Here is a 15,326-nt window from a genome sequence, read left to right on the forward strand (position 1 = left end):
CCATTTCTCATTTTCTGCAAATAAATGCTCTCAATAACAATATTTTTATTTGGAATTTAGGTGAAATGTTGTCCTTCGTTTATAGAATAAAACAACAATATTTATTTTACTCAAACATATACCTATAAATAGCAAAATCAGAGATTCAGAAACTGAAGTGGTCTCTTATTTTTTTTCTAGAGCTGTATACTATTGCTGAAATCACACTCAGACTCTGGCTGCTGATGGCATGCAACATAATCACGTGTTTGAACCAGCGATGCTAGGACAATAGTGGCAGCACCTTAGTCTGATGGACCACTCTGAGCACAGTTTTAACACAGTAACTAAAACCATAATTATTCTGGAGTCTCACTGGACACTGCTCTTTTAAATGTGTTCTCTAAGTGTAATGTGCTGTTAGTGAGCTACAGAGACATTAGCTGATTAGCTTTTAGTCATGCCCAGACCTGCTTTCCTGAATTTTGCTTTTCTGTCTGATGTATGCTTACCTCCAATTTGATATTCAGCCGTAAAATCACCTGAATTTTCTTCTTGTCTGTTTGAAATAGACATTTGTAATATACATATACAGTGAGTCCAAGAAGTATTTGATCCCTTGCTGATTTTCTTCGTTGGCCCACTAATAAAGACATGATCATTCTATACTTTTAATGGTAGATGTATTCTTACATGGAGAGACAGAATATTAAAAAGAAAATCCAGAAAATAAATCTAAGGAATATATATTAATTGATTTGTATTTCATGGAGTGAAATAAGTATTTGATCCCTTAGTATTCATGAGCAGTTCTGGCTTTTACAGACCAGTTAGACTCTCCCAATCAACTTGTTACCTGACCTGAAGCCACCTGTTCACACTAATCACTTGTGTGAAAAACACCTGTCCACAGAATCAGACAGATCACACAGATTTCAAGTCTCCAACATGGGTAAAACCAAAGAGCTGTCACAGGACCTCAGAGTCAGAATTGTTGACCTTCACAAAGCTGGAATGGGCTACAAAAAGATTAGTAAGGTGTTGGATGTGAAAGTAACAACTATTGGTGCAATTATCAGAAAGTTTAAAGAGTATAACATGACAATCAACAGACCTCGGCCCGGTGCTCCAAAGAAGATTTCGCCTCGTGGGGTGGCAATGATGCTGAGAACGGTCAGAAATCGTCCTGCAACCACTCGGCAGGAGTTAGCAAATGACCTGAAGGCAGCTGGGACCACAGTTTGCAAGGAAACAATTGGCAACACTTTGCGCAACAATGGATTCACATCCTGCAGTGCCCGAAAGGTACCCCTGCTGAAGAGAGCACATGTGGAGGCGCGCCTCAAGTATGCCAATGATCATTTGAAAGATGAACCAAGTTATTGGGAGAAGGTTTTGTGGTCAGACGAGACCAAAATTGAACTTTTTGGCCTCAACTCCACCCGCCATGTGTGGAGGAAAAGCATCCACCGTCAAGCATGGAGGTGGAAGCATAATGTTTTGGGGGTGTTTCTCTGCCAAGGGTACAGGGCTACTTCACCGCATCACTGGGAAGATGGATGGAGCCATGTACCGCACAATCCTGAGGGACAACCTCCTCCCCTCTGCCAGGGATCTGAAAATGGGCCGTGGTTGGGTCTTCCAACATGATAACGACCCTAAACATACAGCAAAGGCAACAAAGGATTGGCTCAAGAAAAATCACATTAAGGTCATGGAGTGGCCCAGCCAGTCGCCAGACCTCAATCCGATCGAAAATCTATGGAGGGAGCTGAAGGTCAGAGTTGCCAAGCGACAGCCCACCAACCTTCATGATTTAGAGAGGATCTGCAAAGAAGAGTGGGCCAAAATTCCCCCTGTTGTGTGTGTGCTAAACTTGTGGTTAACTACAACAAACGTCTCACCGCTGTGCTTGCAAACAAAGGCTTTGCCACTAAGTATTGAGTGTGTTTGGCAAGAGGGATCAAATACTTATTTTCCTCATTGAAATACAAATTAATTAAAATATATTCTTTAAAATTATATTCTGGATTTTTGTCTTGATATTCTGTCTCTCCATGTTAGAATATATCTACCATTAAAAGTGCAGAAGGATAGTTTCTTTATTAGTGGGCAAACAAAGAAAATCAGCAAGGGATCAAATACTTCTTGGACTCACTGTATATTGTCAATAACTGGTGTCTTTATTTTTATTACTTTACATTAAAGTTCAATGTTCTTTAAATGGTGCAGCAAATAAAAGCTCTCTAATGCAGTTTACCTTACAAAATATTATCTCTAGCTTCATGCTTCCTACTTGTATTTGCACTGCGTGCTTGAAGTAAAATCTGAGAGTCCTTATTAGATTACAATTTATTTTGTGGTATCAGCTGGTGAATCTGTTGTGTTTTCTTCTTTTGTGAGCTGTAGTAGTTCTGGTGCAATTTATTTCTTTTTTGACGATTCTACACTCAATGATTTGATACTTTATTAAACTGAGATTCATATTCAGTCCAGAACATTAGGAAGTGCAAGATAAGATTTATGTCTGCTACCCTGAGTACCACCCAAGTATTATGAGTTCAGCAAACATCCAGAAGACTGGAGTTCCCACGTGCTTAAATGTCTAGTGGCACTACACATGACTATAGTGACCCAGCAAATCACTGATTGGCTACTGTGAAGATACCCAAGAGAATTTAAGCAGGAATCCAGAATCCAGTGGCACTGCACTTGCCTTGTTTCAAGTCCAGGTAAGAACTATTAAACTGATGGAAATCTTTTTTTCAAGTACATAGGATTTTTTTTTGTTTCCTTACATGCCAGAAAATGCTGTTTTTAATAATGAGCATTCAGAACTAACATACTGAGTACTCCGTCAGTAAATTTGTGTCATTGCTCTTCAACTAAAAATATTTATTTTAATTTTGCAGCCATTAAAATGAAGGGAACGCTGCTGAGCTTTGCAGCCCTGCTGCTTTGTGGTAAGATCCTTTTCTCTGACATATCAAGAATTTAACCTTTATATCAAAAACTCATAAAAAAATATTATTAGTTGTTGTGACAGTTTTAATAGATTTTGAAATCTTGCTTAAAGGTTTAAGTTTCTTGATTTGACAATACAAGCTTTAAAAATCTATTTTTCCCTCCCTTACTTAGACTGCTGTTGTTTTTTTTACTTAATCTAATTTAATATCTAAAGTATCTTTAAAAGTATATAAAAGTATATACTTTTCTAAAGTATATACAATTATGATTTTTTTTCTCTTAAACACTTAAATGAACACAGTAACATGTCGTTGATCATAATTGACTTTCAGGGCTCTCATTTGCTGGGCCTGCTGGGAAACAAGGTAAGAGAATAATAAACTTTTTCAATAAGTTAAAAAGGGTGAATTAGGGGTGTATTAGGTTAAAAGTTTCTCATAATATTCTTACAATGAAACTACATATTACCATGATGACTAAACTAAGCGCCAAATAATCAATAAAAAATAGTTTTTTACATTTTACTTACATACAGACAGACTATAGAAGTAGATCAGGCAACAGTTTTACAGTTTTAGTTCAGTAGAATTTATTTGATTTTATCTCTTATATTTACAGTGTCGTTGTTTCTTCTACTTATGCACATTTGTCATACTAAATAGAAAAAGAATAAGCATAGAATAAGCAACTCGAAATGTTTTTTTTTTTTTTTTTAGCAATTTACACACTACCATCACTATGTTTGACTGTTGCTATGATGTTCTCAATGTGCTGACCCGTGTCTTACAAAAAATTCCACTTTCAAATGATCAGTTCACAGAACATGATTATCAAATCGGCAAATATTAGATACGTTTTATGATCCTCCAGGTTAGCAGGGTTTGCTTTCCCATTGATATCGTTATCTTATAAATTGTGAAATTATAAATGCTTATCTCAGCTAAAAAAAAAGGTCAGCTCCCTAAGTAAATAATTGTTGTACTTTAACAGACAATTGAATTGGTCATGCTAATTCTGGATTGATTAGCTTCCTTCTTTGAAAATAATTGTTCTCACTGTCCTTTGTTGGTGAAATTGCAATTTAATGGTGTAACGGTAAAACAGTCTTATACGTTTGGACACAAGCATATACATGGCTATGCATTTGTTAGAAGGCAATTGCATTATGTTTTGTTTTAAGATCAGAAAAAAAACATGCCATAGAAATAAACAAAACTAGATATTATCACTGGATACTACCTCACACATTTTTGTAGAGAATATTGTAGAATCATGTTCAAGACTTGTTCATACAATAGCAGGATTTTAACTTAACCAAATATATCTAACCTGAATTCAAAAATGTTTTTTTTCTTTGCAGAGGCCCAAGACTGCAGCAGCGTTATGTGTTCAGAAGGTGAACGGTGTCATGTGGTGGGCAGTCAAGCCACATGTTTGAGCATCGATTTCACTTTACCAGATTTATTCTCTACCGAACCTTTTTTCCCACCAGAGTTTTCTACAGAAATTCCTGTAACTTTAGAAACTTCCACTACTACTACAACCACACAAACCACCACCACTGCCCCCCCTATCACTCCCCCTTCTGGACCAGTGGGGACTTGCTGGGTCATGGGTGATCCACATTATCGCACATTTGATGGCACCTACTACAACTTCATGGGCAACTGCATGTACATCATGGCAAAGAACTGCCGTGAAGACAGTGAACACCCAGCCTTTGAAGTACAGACCAAGAATCAACGCGTTGGCAGCTCAAAATCCACTTCTGTAGAGATGGTGAAAATTACAGTCTATAAAACCACTGTCACCATTGTCCGGCACCAAACCGGGCTTGTTATAGTAAGAGTTTCTTTTTATGTTTTTCCGTAGTATTTAGTGTAGAAGTTAATCTTAATATGATTGTAATGATTAAACATATTACATGCTTTCATATTATATCAACTCAAAAATTGCCTCTTGTTTGTTTCAGATTAACAACTCACTGTGGAACCTTCCCATTACCCTGGACAATAACAGAGTGAAACTCACGCAGAGTGGTCTCTCAGTAGTTCTGGAGACAGACTTTGGTCTATCAGTGCAGTATGACTGGGAGCAATATCTGGTGGTGAAGATACCAGAAAGCTTTATGGGAAGAATGTGTGGAATGTGCGGAAACTTCAACGGGAAGAAGGATGATGACCTCACTACTCCCAGTGGCTCTGTGGCGAGCAGTATTCCAGCACTGGGAAAGAGCTGGAGGGTCCCAGGTTTACCTGAGGATTCCACCTGCACTGATGATTGTACAGGGCAGTGTGAGAGCTGTAAATCAGAACCCTGGTATGATCTCTTAGCAGCAAAGGCTTTCTGCGGCTTTGTTGCGGTTCTCTCTCACGGTCCACTCCGAAAATGCAATACTCTTATTGATACTGATGTGTTTTATAAGAACTGCCTGCTGGACTACTGTATGGGAAAAGGGTACAGGAGTTTTCTCTGCAGAACTGCGCAGACTTACACAGATGCCTGTCAACGTTCGGGAATACAAGTGTACGACTGGAGAAACCTCTTCAACTGTCGTAAGTTGTAACATTTTTTTCTTGTACATTTATTATTAGATATTTGGATCAAGTAAGAAAGAAGTAAAAAGGCAGATGGTGCATTTCATGGCAACTTGCCTGGAACATATACACTTTCATCATTCTAAGCTATTCAATAAGCAAAAACAAAGCAATTTAGTTCAGACAAGCAAGCAACATTTCAAAGCTTTTTGTAGTTTTTACTCTAACAATTATTAAATGCATTTTATACTTGCTGTGTGGCTTTTGTAGTAATGAAAGACCACAATAGCAGGAGATATGAAAACATAGTTCATAATAGCATGAATACAATTTGTTTTACTAATCAAATGTAACGGTCTAAATGTTGAAAAATCACAATTATATCTGACCTAAAACGCAAGTATTTATGTGAGCATTTATTAGTACTTTGTTTTTAGTTTTATTTTATTTTTTAGAAAGTAGCCTACATTGTAGCAAAGTTCTGTTTTCACACATTACTATTCTATAATTAATAAATGATTACTGAAGAACCTCTATACAGCATGTTACTGTAGATCTGCAAAACACTATGACCAAAAAATGAGGGTGAATACCTTCTAAAGAACATTATGAACATTTTTCAGCTGGATTTCATTTTCAGCAATTTAATCAGGAATCTGTATTTGTTAATGGAACATTATTTTTTTCAGCTTAACAGAGTTATGTAAGCTAGTGGTCGTTTGTCTCAGCTTGCTAACATTAAGCAAGCTTTTTAAAGCCTGTATCTTTCAAGTGGTAAACAGTCAGTCAGTCTGTGTCTGAGAAGATGTAAATAATACCAACATGAAAAGCTTTATTTCCTTGAATTTATGTGAGGAGAGTGTATTAATGAACTATAACTTGGTGTTTATTTGATACATTTTGTGGTACTACTCTGCTAACTTTCTATGTAGCGTTAGCTAACACTAGCTACACTGTACCTGTAGCACACCATAGCAAGTAAGAACATCATTTATAAAAACTTAAATACTATTTGTTCATGAAATATATTTAATAGATTTGGTTATCTGGTGATATTTAGTTAATTTGGTGTCAGTTTGGTGTAGGAGTAACATAACTGGAGAAACGTTTGTATGTGTGTTTGTGAGGTGTGTTAGCTAGCTAGCTTTGGGAAAGCTTGTTCAGCACAGCAACGTTTTTTTTTTGTGTACAGGATATAAAACGTTTCAAAAATAAACCACTAAAAATAAAATGTATTTACTTCATGTGCTTAAATATTTAAAATGTTAAAATGACAAATTAAATTAGGGTGTTATTTTACTGTACATAGTAATTTATTGTATGTAATTTACAGTGCTAAAGTAAAAGACAGTATTTTATAGGTACTGGTATGAATGTACTGTAGTATAATAGTATAAGGAACACACAACCTATCATTATTAAAATATTGGTGTTTATATGAAGAATAAATTAATTGTATTATTAAAATTATTAAATAAAACAACAACAGTTTACCCAATGTAAATATACACTTGGCTGAGATCCTCAAACACAACAGAGTCAGAAAAGACCTGGAAAAGGCTGTAATTGCGGCCGCATTTAAGGTGGAATGGAAAAGTCTCTAAACTTGAGAGAGATATAAATTTACTAAAAATTAGATGCATTTTGTTTAGCTACTCTATCAGGCTGTAGTAACATTAAGTGACTGAAAAAAAAAAATTGTCGCAAACGTTAGCTTGACTAAAACTATGGCTAAGTACTTCACTGAATGTAAGCGAGTGGAATGAGGGGAAATAGCAGACACACTGTACTTCACTCTTCTTCTCTCCCTTTTTTCTGCCCATTCAGTGTATATACACATTCCATAACTCAGTTTTCTTAAAGTATGTAACATAATATATAACTTTATTAAGGATGAGACACATCTTGTTTAACTACACTAGCAAACTCTAAAAACATTGAGTTAGATAAAAAAAAGAATGAACTTTACTTAATTAGTTTAATTTACTGTAAATCTTTTTCATCCATGGCTTTAACATGCGTCCAGTTTAATATTGTTTTTTTGCCACGGCTTGGCAGTAAATAGTTGGTTTGCTGCCCCACTGTTTTTACTTGTAGAAGAATGATGTGTGTCCATCAATGCTCAGTTGTAGCTTTCTTTTAACGTTTGTTTAATGTTCACACAGCTAACCCACAGTGTACTGAAAACAGCCACTTTGAATACTGTGGAACTCCATGTCCTGCAACCTGTGAGAACCCTGATGCTCCTGCAACATGCAAAGTGGCCTACTGTGTGCAAGCCTGTGTCTGTAATGAGGGATATTACCGCAGTGGTAACAAGTGTGTTCCTAAAGCTCAGTGTGGCTGTGTGTACAGTGCTGATGGGGAGAAACGCTACTTGGAAGCAAACCAGACCTTTTGGGCAGATGATACCTGCCAAAAGCAGTGCACCTGTAACCCAAACACCAAACAAGTGGACTGTAAAGCAACCAGCTGTCCATTTGGGCAGGAGTGCAAAGTCGTCAAGAACATTAGAAACTGCTACCCAGTTTCCACAGGAACCTGCAACATCTACGGTGACCCCCATTACAACACTTTTGACGGCAGCACCTACACCTTCCAAGGCACTTGCACTTACACTGCTGCTCAAGGCTGCCACCTGGAGGGAACCCAACTCACTCCATTTGAAGTTGTAGTAGAGAATGAGAGATGGTATGGGATCCAGCTAAGTCCAAATGTTTCTGCAGCTAAAGTTGTTGCTGTGGAGGTGTACGGTATGACCTTAGTGCTGCGGAGGAATCAGCTACACCAGATAATGGTTAGTACAGTGGTGCACTTTATAAAATCTTTAATCAAAACATTATTGTGCTTAAATAATTGAATACTTTCACTGTTTTAGATAAATGGGATCTTGACCAACATCCCTGTGAATCTGAACGAGGGAAAAGTGATAGTCCAGCAGGAGGGATATCAAAATGTTATCACGACAGACTTTGGCCTGAGAGTCGCGTATGATATGGTTTTCCACGTCAGCATCACACTGCCCAGCAGCTACCATGGGAAGACCTGTGGCTTGTGTGGAAACTTCAATGGTAACAAGAACGATGACTACATGCTGCCAGACGGTAAAGAAACCAAAAATATTCAGACATTCGGAGCTGCGTGGATGGTGGCTGTTCCTGGTGTTGTGTGTGATGATGGCTGCAGTGGAGACTTCTGTCCAAAGTGTCCTGCAGACAAGAAAGTTATATTTGAAAATGACTGCAGCATTATAACCAACCCTGACGGTCCATTCGCTGCTTGCCACGGTGTCATTAAACCTGAATCCTACTTCAGAGATTGTGTCTATGATGTCTGTATGGGTGACGGAGATTCAGACATGCTCTGTCACAGCATCGCTGCTTACATGATCGACTGCCAGGACTTTGGAGTCACTGTTGAAAACTGGAGAACAACAACATTTTGCCGTATGTATTTAAAATTAAGTTTTCGAGCAGAAAACTTTAGTATGTTATATTTTAGTTATTCATCTTATATTTCTTAATCTTGTTTCTTCTAGCTCTCAAATGTCCTGCCAACACTCACTATGAAGTCTGCGCCCAGTCATGTGACACACCCTGTCCTGGACTCACTAAAATCATCAACTGCGATGTTCAGATCTGTGCTGAAGGCTGCATGTGTGACTCTGGATTCTATAATGATGGGACAGGATGCGTTCAAGCAGATCAGTGCAGCTGTTATGAGAATGGACACACATATAAGGTATGTAACAGAAAATGTGAACAAATCATAAGTGTTGAACATAAAATCTACTGCTCCATAGCCACATTTGCACTTATTTGCTAAGCTTTTCTTAGCATTGAAATAGGTCAAGTGATATGTACAATGATGTTAAGATGACCATTGCTATGTTAGGCAAATCTTTAAGTTCAGAAAAAGCCTAACACAATGAACACGCAAGGTAGCTAAACTTTAGAAAGACCTGCATGACTACTTAAATATTTAGATTTTTCATTAGGCAAACTAGCTACTGTTTTAGTACTTGCTCACTCCAAGAAATCCAAGTAGATGCTGTACTGTGAAAAAGCACAATAAAAGTCTTCCCCCTTGCTCATTTGGGAGAATGAGGCATTCAACAGTACTATAAATAATATTTAGCCATATATATATATATATATATATATATATATATATATATATATATATATATATATAGAGAGAGAGAGAGAGAGAGAGATAGATACATTGGTGTCTTGGTGGTATGCATACAAAAGGTTGACATTTAAACATTTAGCTTTTTTATACATATATGGCAGTAAAATTTCCACACCTACACACTAGCCACGAGACAACACACTAGTCACAATAATAAGATACATTGTGCAACAGAATGTAATGCAAGACATAGTATTAGTACTGTTTGTGCCTGTATGTTACCCTCTTTTTTTGTAAATGTAACCAAATAACCTTTTCCTAACTGTAACAAATACAGTGTCTTCTTCCACAGTTTGGTCAGTTCATGCTACATCGAAAATATATCTGACTTCAGGTGTATGGGCCACGTACTGAAACTAATCAAAGCTGTTATTTATGTTTATTTAATTATGTTAATTTTATTTTGTGGTTATTGGTATGAGAAGTTTTTACTGAATGAGACCATTTTTTGTTTGTGTAATATTTAGTTCATTAATATCTAGGCAAATAAGTTTTCCCTATTTGTTAGTTCATTGTGTGGTACTGCAGTCTCAATGTAAACGGGTACTGTCTCTTTAAGAGAAACGCTATTTTGGGGGAAAGCAGTGATTAGCATGCGTGGAGAGAGTTTTGTTAAGAGCCATCAGCTGTGGAAGCACACGGTTTTCTTACCGTGGCCAGCGTTTTTGTTGGATAATTGTACTTGTGGAAACGTGGAAATAAAGTTTGTTTTTTCTTTTAAAACATCCTGTGGAGTGGAAAATGGATAATTATCTGACTCAACGACATGGCGCGAGTAAACCATTGCTTCACCTTAACTAAAGGATTTGCCTCTACATCAGGTTCTGACTTTACAGAATGTCCATGAGTTGTTTCCTGATGGTAAAAACTTACACCACTTGAATGCAGCAGTTTTATGTATTGTTGCACACATATAGATAATATTCTTTTAATTAATGTCCACCTCTTTTTTCAGATTGGTCAGACTGTCATTACTGAACACTGTCAGGAGCGTCTAACTTGTCTTCCCTCTGGTGAAGTAAAGCATGAGAGCATGAAGTGTAATAATGATGAAGTTTGCAGAGTTAAGGATGGAGTACTCGGGTGTTATCCAAACCAATGCATGTTGGGGGCTGGAGGCTCCTTCACGCTCTTCAGTGGAGAAGCATGGACTTTCACATCTACAGGAGCTTTTGATTTAGTGAAAGTGTGTGATGAAACTGTGGAGCTTGAATGGTTCCGTGTGGTGGTGCAGGTGCAAGCCTGTGGGCAGACAGGTCTGAGTGAAGTTGCTGCTTTGCACGTGTTCTTTGAAGATATGTCCGTCACTGTCGGTGCAAAGCAGGATATCTGGGTGAGTACAAATAAGATTTACTTGCTAAATTGATTTACTGTTCAATGTTATAAGATGTAGCTGGCCTTGTAGTATAGCATCTCTTACTGACATGTAAAATTTGCGTTTGTATGGCCACTTTTTAAATGAATTGTCTATTATTATAATATTGCTTTGATTTTGCAGGTCAATGGTAAGAAGAGTGATGCTGTAGAAATAAATGGCATTTCAGTGAGCGTTCAAGAAGGAATTGTTGTCATTAATAAGGGATCTGAACTCACAGTGTCCTACAGTTTATCAGAGGAGATTATAGTGACTGTAAGTGAGGTGATGGCTGGAAAGGTTTGTGGTGCCTGTGGAAAGCTTAATACTAAAGAGACCATTAATAATGAAAACATAAACACCTACATGACTGAATTCAGAGCATCTGATTTTCCCCAGTGGTGAGTGTTTTTTTGTTTGTTTGAGCAAACACACACACACACACACACACACACAAGCTCTTTAAAGGCCTTCAATGTATAATAATCAATTTTATTTCAACATATTTTATTTTTCTCTATTTCAGTGGCATGTGAACCCTACAGCTGTGGAACAGATCTGCATGAGTCTTAAATAATTCCTGAAGTCACAGTTATCCTGCAACGATATATATATATATATATATATATATATATATATATATATATATATATATATATATATATATATATATATATATATATATGATATATTTCCACAATAAACTATTTTTACACATTAGCTATGATTATGTATACTGCAGTATATAATGAATAATAAAGGAGCTGAATACTAAACATAATGTTTGTGTGTATGTATTGGTTATTTAGCACTCCTCCATATTGCATTGATGTGTATTGCCATACTATGTTCTCATCCTTTAATTAAAAGTAATTGGCATTTAATGGGTAAATTAACTTATTTCTGAATAGACAATCAGTAAATCACAAAGTGGCAAAAAAATTAGCTAGCTAACTTGTCACTGTCACTTTGCCTTAAACAATCGTTTTTTCCTGGTCACCTCATGTAACATTACCTACAGTAACTACTACATAGCAATATAAATATTTATCTTTATAATATTTTATTCTTGAATAAAAGGATCATGGTTCTACAACTTTGGTCATCATAAAAGTAATCTGTTAAATTGCCCTTACAAATAAGACAAAGTTTACCAATAATCATAAAATTAAGTAAAGCCTTTACACGAATCGTTTAATAAAGTCTTAATATGACAGCATTGTATTTTAGGTGCATCAGATACAAAATGTAGATTGACATTAAGGTTTATGTGCAAATAATAAAAGATATGCAATTAAACAATTGGGGAGATACAATAAGTGCAATCACAATTACAAAATTGCTCTCTCTTTTTTTAAATGAGTAAACTTGCAGACTCTCCAAGTCTCCCGGAAGTTGCTGGAGTCTGCCACGTATTAATAATGGCTCTCTGATGCCCACACATCAGACGAAATTTCCCAGAATTTAGAACGACTGGCAGACGACACAGACTTTTTTTCCCCAACTGTGTTAGGGAAAGAGAAGGAGAGAGAGAGAAAGGCGCTTCCCTCTTGTGCATATTATATGAAGCGCAGGCAAAACAGAGTGGGTTCTAATTGGCCTGATGTCTGCAAAGGTATTTTTTGCAACTTGGGATTTCTGAAAGTGATGCTCCTGACTTATACCCTCTCCATTAAAAAAAAATAACAGTGAATTCAGAGGTTCCTGTCCCATTTCATTTGTCAGGAATCTCTCTATTCTCTTTAAGACTGAGAAAACATCTCTCCGCTTCAACCACTGTTGGAGTGTTTATGGTGATATTCTCTTGAAGATCGTACCTCAGCAGACCCTGGTACAGCACCAATAGACTGCAGCAGAACCTCTCATAGTTGAGGGCTGTTTGGTTCAATGCAGTAATCTGGTAGCTGTTTTGTTTATTCCACGGATAACTGGACAACTGTGAACTAAGGGTAGGAATGTGAGACCAAACACATATAACCAGAATAACTGTCTCATAATCATCAGAACATGCTTGGTACTGGTCCTGATTTACAGTTTTTCTCAATTGGTTTGGCTCATTTCTTGAAACTGAGATGACATTCCTATAACTAAAAGGTAAATTGGCCAAACAGACTTACAGTTCTTCACAACACTTCAGATAACCAGCAAAATGTCATATGTCTCCCAAAACGTTCATTCTTGCTTCAAAATGAAGTCTTTCTCCCATATAAATAGTCAGTACCATAAAAATGGCATAGATCCTTCTCAATTGCTTTGGCACATTTTCATTAATTTTGACCATCTGTCAAAATAAACTGGACGGTGCAGCAAAACTACATGGATCCACATCACTGCTCATATCGCTCCAAAAACAGTTTACCCACGTGTCAAAACTGATTTCCTTTCTCACACAAATCATCAGTGCCCCCAAAATGCATTGTCCCTTTGGCATTGTGTAAGTACTGCAAGTCAAAATGCTTAGATGTTTTGTCTTTATGGCAGAGGTCTAGCTATTGGAATACAATGTTCACACCACACACACTGCACTCATTCTGCTGAGGAAATTGTAACTATTTTTATTTACAAGTAAATCTTTACACATTACTGTAGGTAGAAAGAAAAGAAAATACTAAGGAAAATGTATCAAATATACTATGTATACAAATTACAAAAACCTGCAAAAACAAAACAAAATACATTACAGTAGGTAAAAAAATAGTCAAGCATCACAAATGCAATACAGTAACATTCTGACTACTCTGTGTCACTCCCCTCTCTCCATCACCTTCCTGGCCATCCATCCGCTGCAGTCTGTTTGGCCATAAATTCTCATCAACATTGCATCTGATATGTTCTTTAGCAATGCACTGTGGGAAGAATGCCTGAGCCATCCTCTACACTGATCGCCACAGGGCTATATAATCATTATATCATCACAGGACTATATCATCGTTATATAATCACAGGACTAGCATCAAAGAACTAGCACCAGGCCAAGATGTATACAGTGGATAGAAAAAGTCTACACACCCCTGTTCAAATGGTATGTTTTTGTGATGTAAAAAAAATTACAATAAGACAAATAATTTCTACCTATAATGTGACCTATAACCTGTACAATGAAATTGAAAAACAAACAGAAATCTTTCAGGGAGGTGAAGTAAAAATAAACAACTGAGATATTGAGGTTGCATAAGTGTGCACACCCTTTTATAACTAGGGGTGTTGCTGTGTTCAAATTCAACCAATAACCTTCAAACTCACTTTAAATTGGAGTCAGCACACACCTGTCAACAATTAAAGTGCCTCTGATCAACTCCAAATAAAGTTTAACTGTTCTAGTAGGCTTGTCCTGATATTTTTGTAGCCACATCTTTCAGCACAAGCCATGGTCCACAAAGAGATGCCAGAGCATCAGAGGTATCTCATTATTCATAGATATCAGTCAAGTGAAGGCTACAAAAGTCATTAAATATACCATGGAACACTTTGAAGACTGTCATCATCAAGTGGAGAAAACATGGCACAAAAAGACATTACCAAGAACAAGACATTTGACAAAAATTGATGATAAGACAAGAGGAAAATTGGTCTAGGAGGCTGCCAAGAGGCCGACAGCAGCACTGAAGGAGCTGCAAGAATTTCTGGCAAGTACTGGCTGTGTAGTACATGTGACAACAATCTGCCGACTTCTTCATATGTCTGTGCAAAACAAACATCCAGAAAACATCTAAGCTCTACTTAATTTTCCAAAAATTCATCTGATATCTACCAAACGCATGTGGGAAAATGTGTTATGGTTTAATGAAACCAAGGTTAAACGTTTTGGACATAATTCCAAAAGGTATATTAGGCGCAAAAGCAACACTGCTCGTCACCAAAAGAACAGCATACCTACAGTGAAGCATGGTGGTGGCAGCATCATACTTTGGGGCTGTTTTTCTTCAGCTGGAACTGGGGCTTTATTCAGGGTGGACAGAATTTTGAACAGTTCCAAATACCAGTCAGTATTGGCAAAAACCTTCGGCCTCTGGTAGAAAACTGAAGATGAAAAGGAACTTCATCTTTCAGCACAACAATGACACAAAGGACACATCTAAATCAACAAAAGAATGGCTTCAGCGGTATAAGATTAAGGCTTTGGAATGGCCCAGCCTGAATCCAGACCTGAATCCCATTGAACATCTGTGGGGTAATCTGAAGAGGGCTGGGCACAGGAGATGCCCTCACATTTTGTCAGATTTTGAGCAGTTATGCAAAGAAGAGTGGGCCAATTTTGCCACATCAAGATGTGTCACGCTGATCACGTGTCACTG

General features: G+C 37.1%; 1 protein-coding gene across 1 annotated transcript; it reads left to right on the forward strand.

Annotated features, from left to right (window-relative positions):
• The first annotated feature begins 2,641 nt into the window (after nt 1–2,641).
• LOC125799373 (IgGFc-binding protein-like) lies at nt 2,642–11,646 on the forward strand. The gene is made up of 11 exons (XM_049475920.1): nt 2,642–2,711; nt 2,892–2,942; nt 3,279–3,311; nt 4,307–4,788; nt 4,919–5,501; nt 7,649–8,280; nt 8,362–8,929; nt 9,022–9,224; nt 10,633–11,010; nt 11,176–11,432; nt 11,558–11,646. The coding sequence occupies exons 2-11, from the start codon at nt 2,900–2,902 to the stop codon at nt 11,565–11,567; spliced, it is 3,189 nt and encodes a 1,062-aa protein (XP_049331877.1). The 5' UTR covers nt 2,642–2,711; nt 2,892–2,899; the 3' UTR covers nt 11,568–11,646.
• Nucleotides 11,647–15,326: the final 3,680 nt, after the last annotated feature.

The sequence above is a fragment of the Astyanax mexicanus genome, chromosome 3 (genome assembly GCF_023375975.1).
Source record: "Astyanax mexicanus isolate ESR-SI-001 chromosome 3, AstMex3_surface, whole genome shotgun sequence".
Classification (NCBI taxonomy): domain Eukaryota; kingdom Metazoa; phylum Chordata; class Actinopteri; order Characiformes; family Acestrorhamphidae; genus Astyanax; species Astyanax mexicanus.

Coding starts and splice junctions, on each gene's coding strand:
- LOC125799373 (XM_049475920.1), top strand. CDS start 2,900: ATGAAGGGAACGCTGCTGAGCTTTGCAGCCCTGCTGCTTTGTG. Junction 3,312..4,306: donor TGGGCCTGCTGGGAAACAAG/GTAAGAGAATAA, acceptor TTTTCTTTGCAG/AGGCCCAAGACTGCAGCAGC. Junction 8,930..9,021: donor GAGAACAACAACATTTTGCC/GTATGTATTTAA, acceptor TGTTTCTTCTAG/CTCTCAAATGTCCTGCCAAC.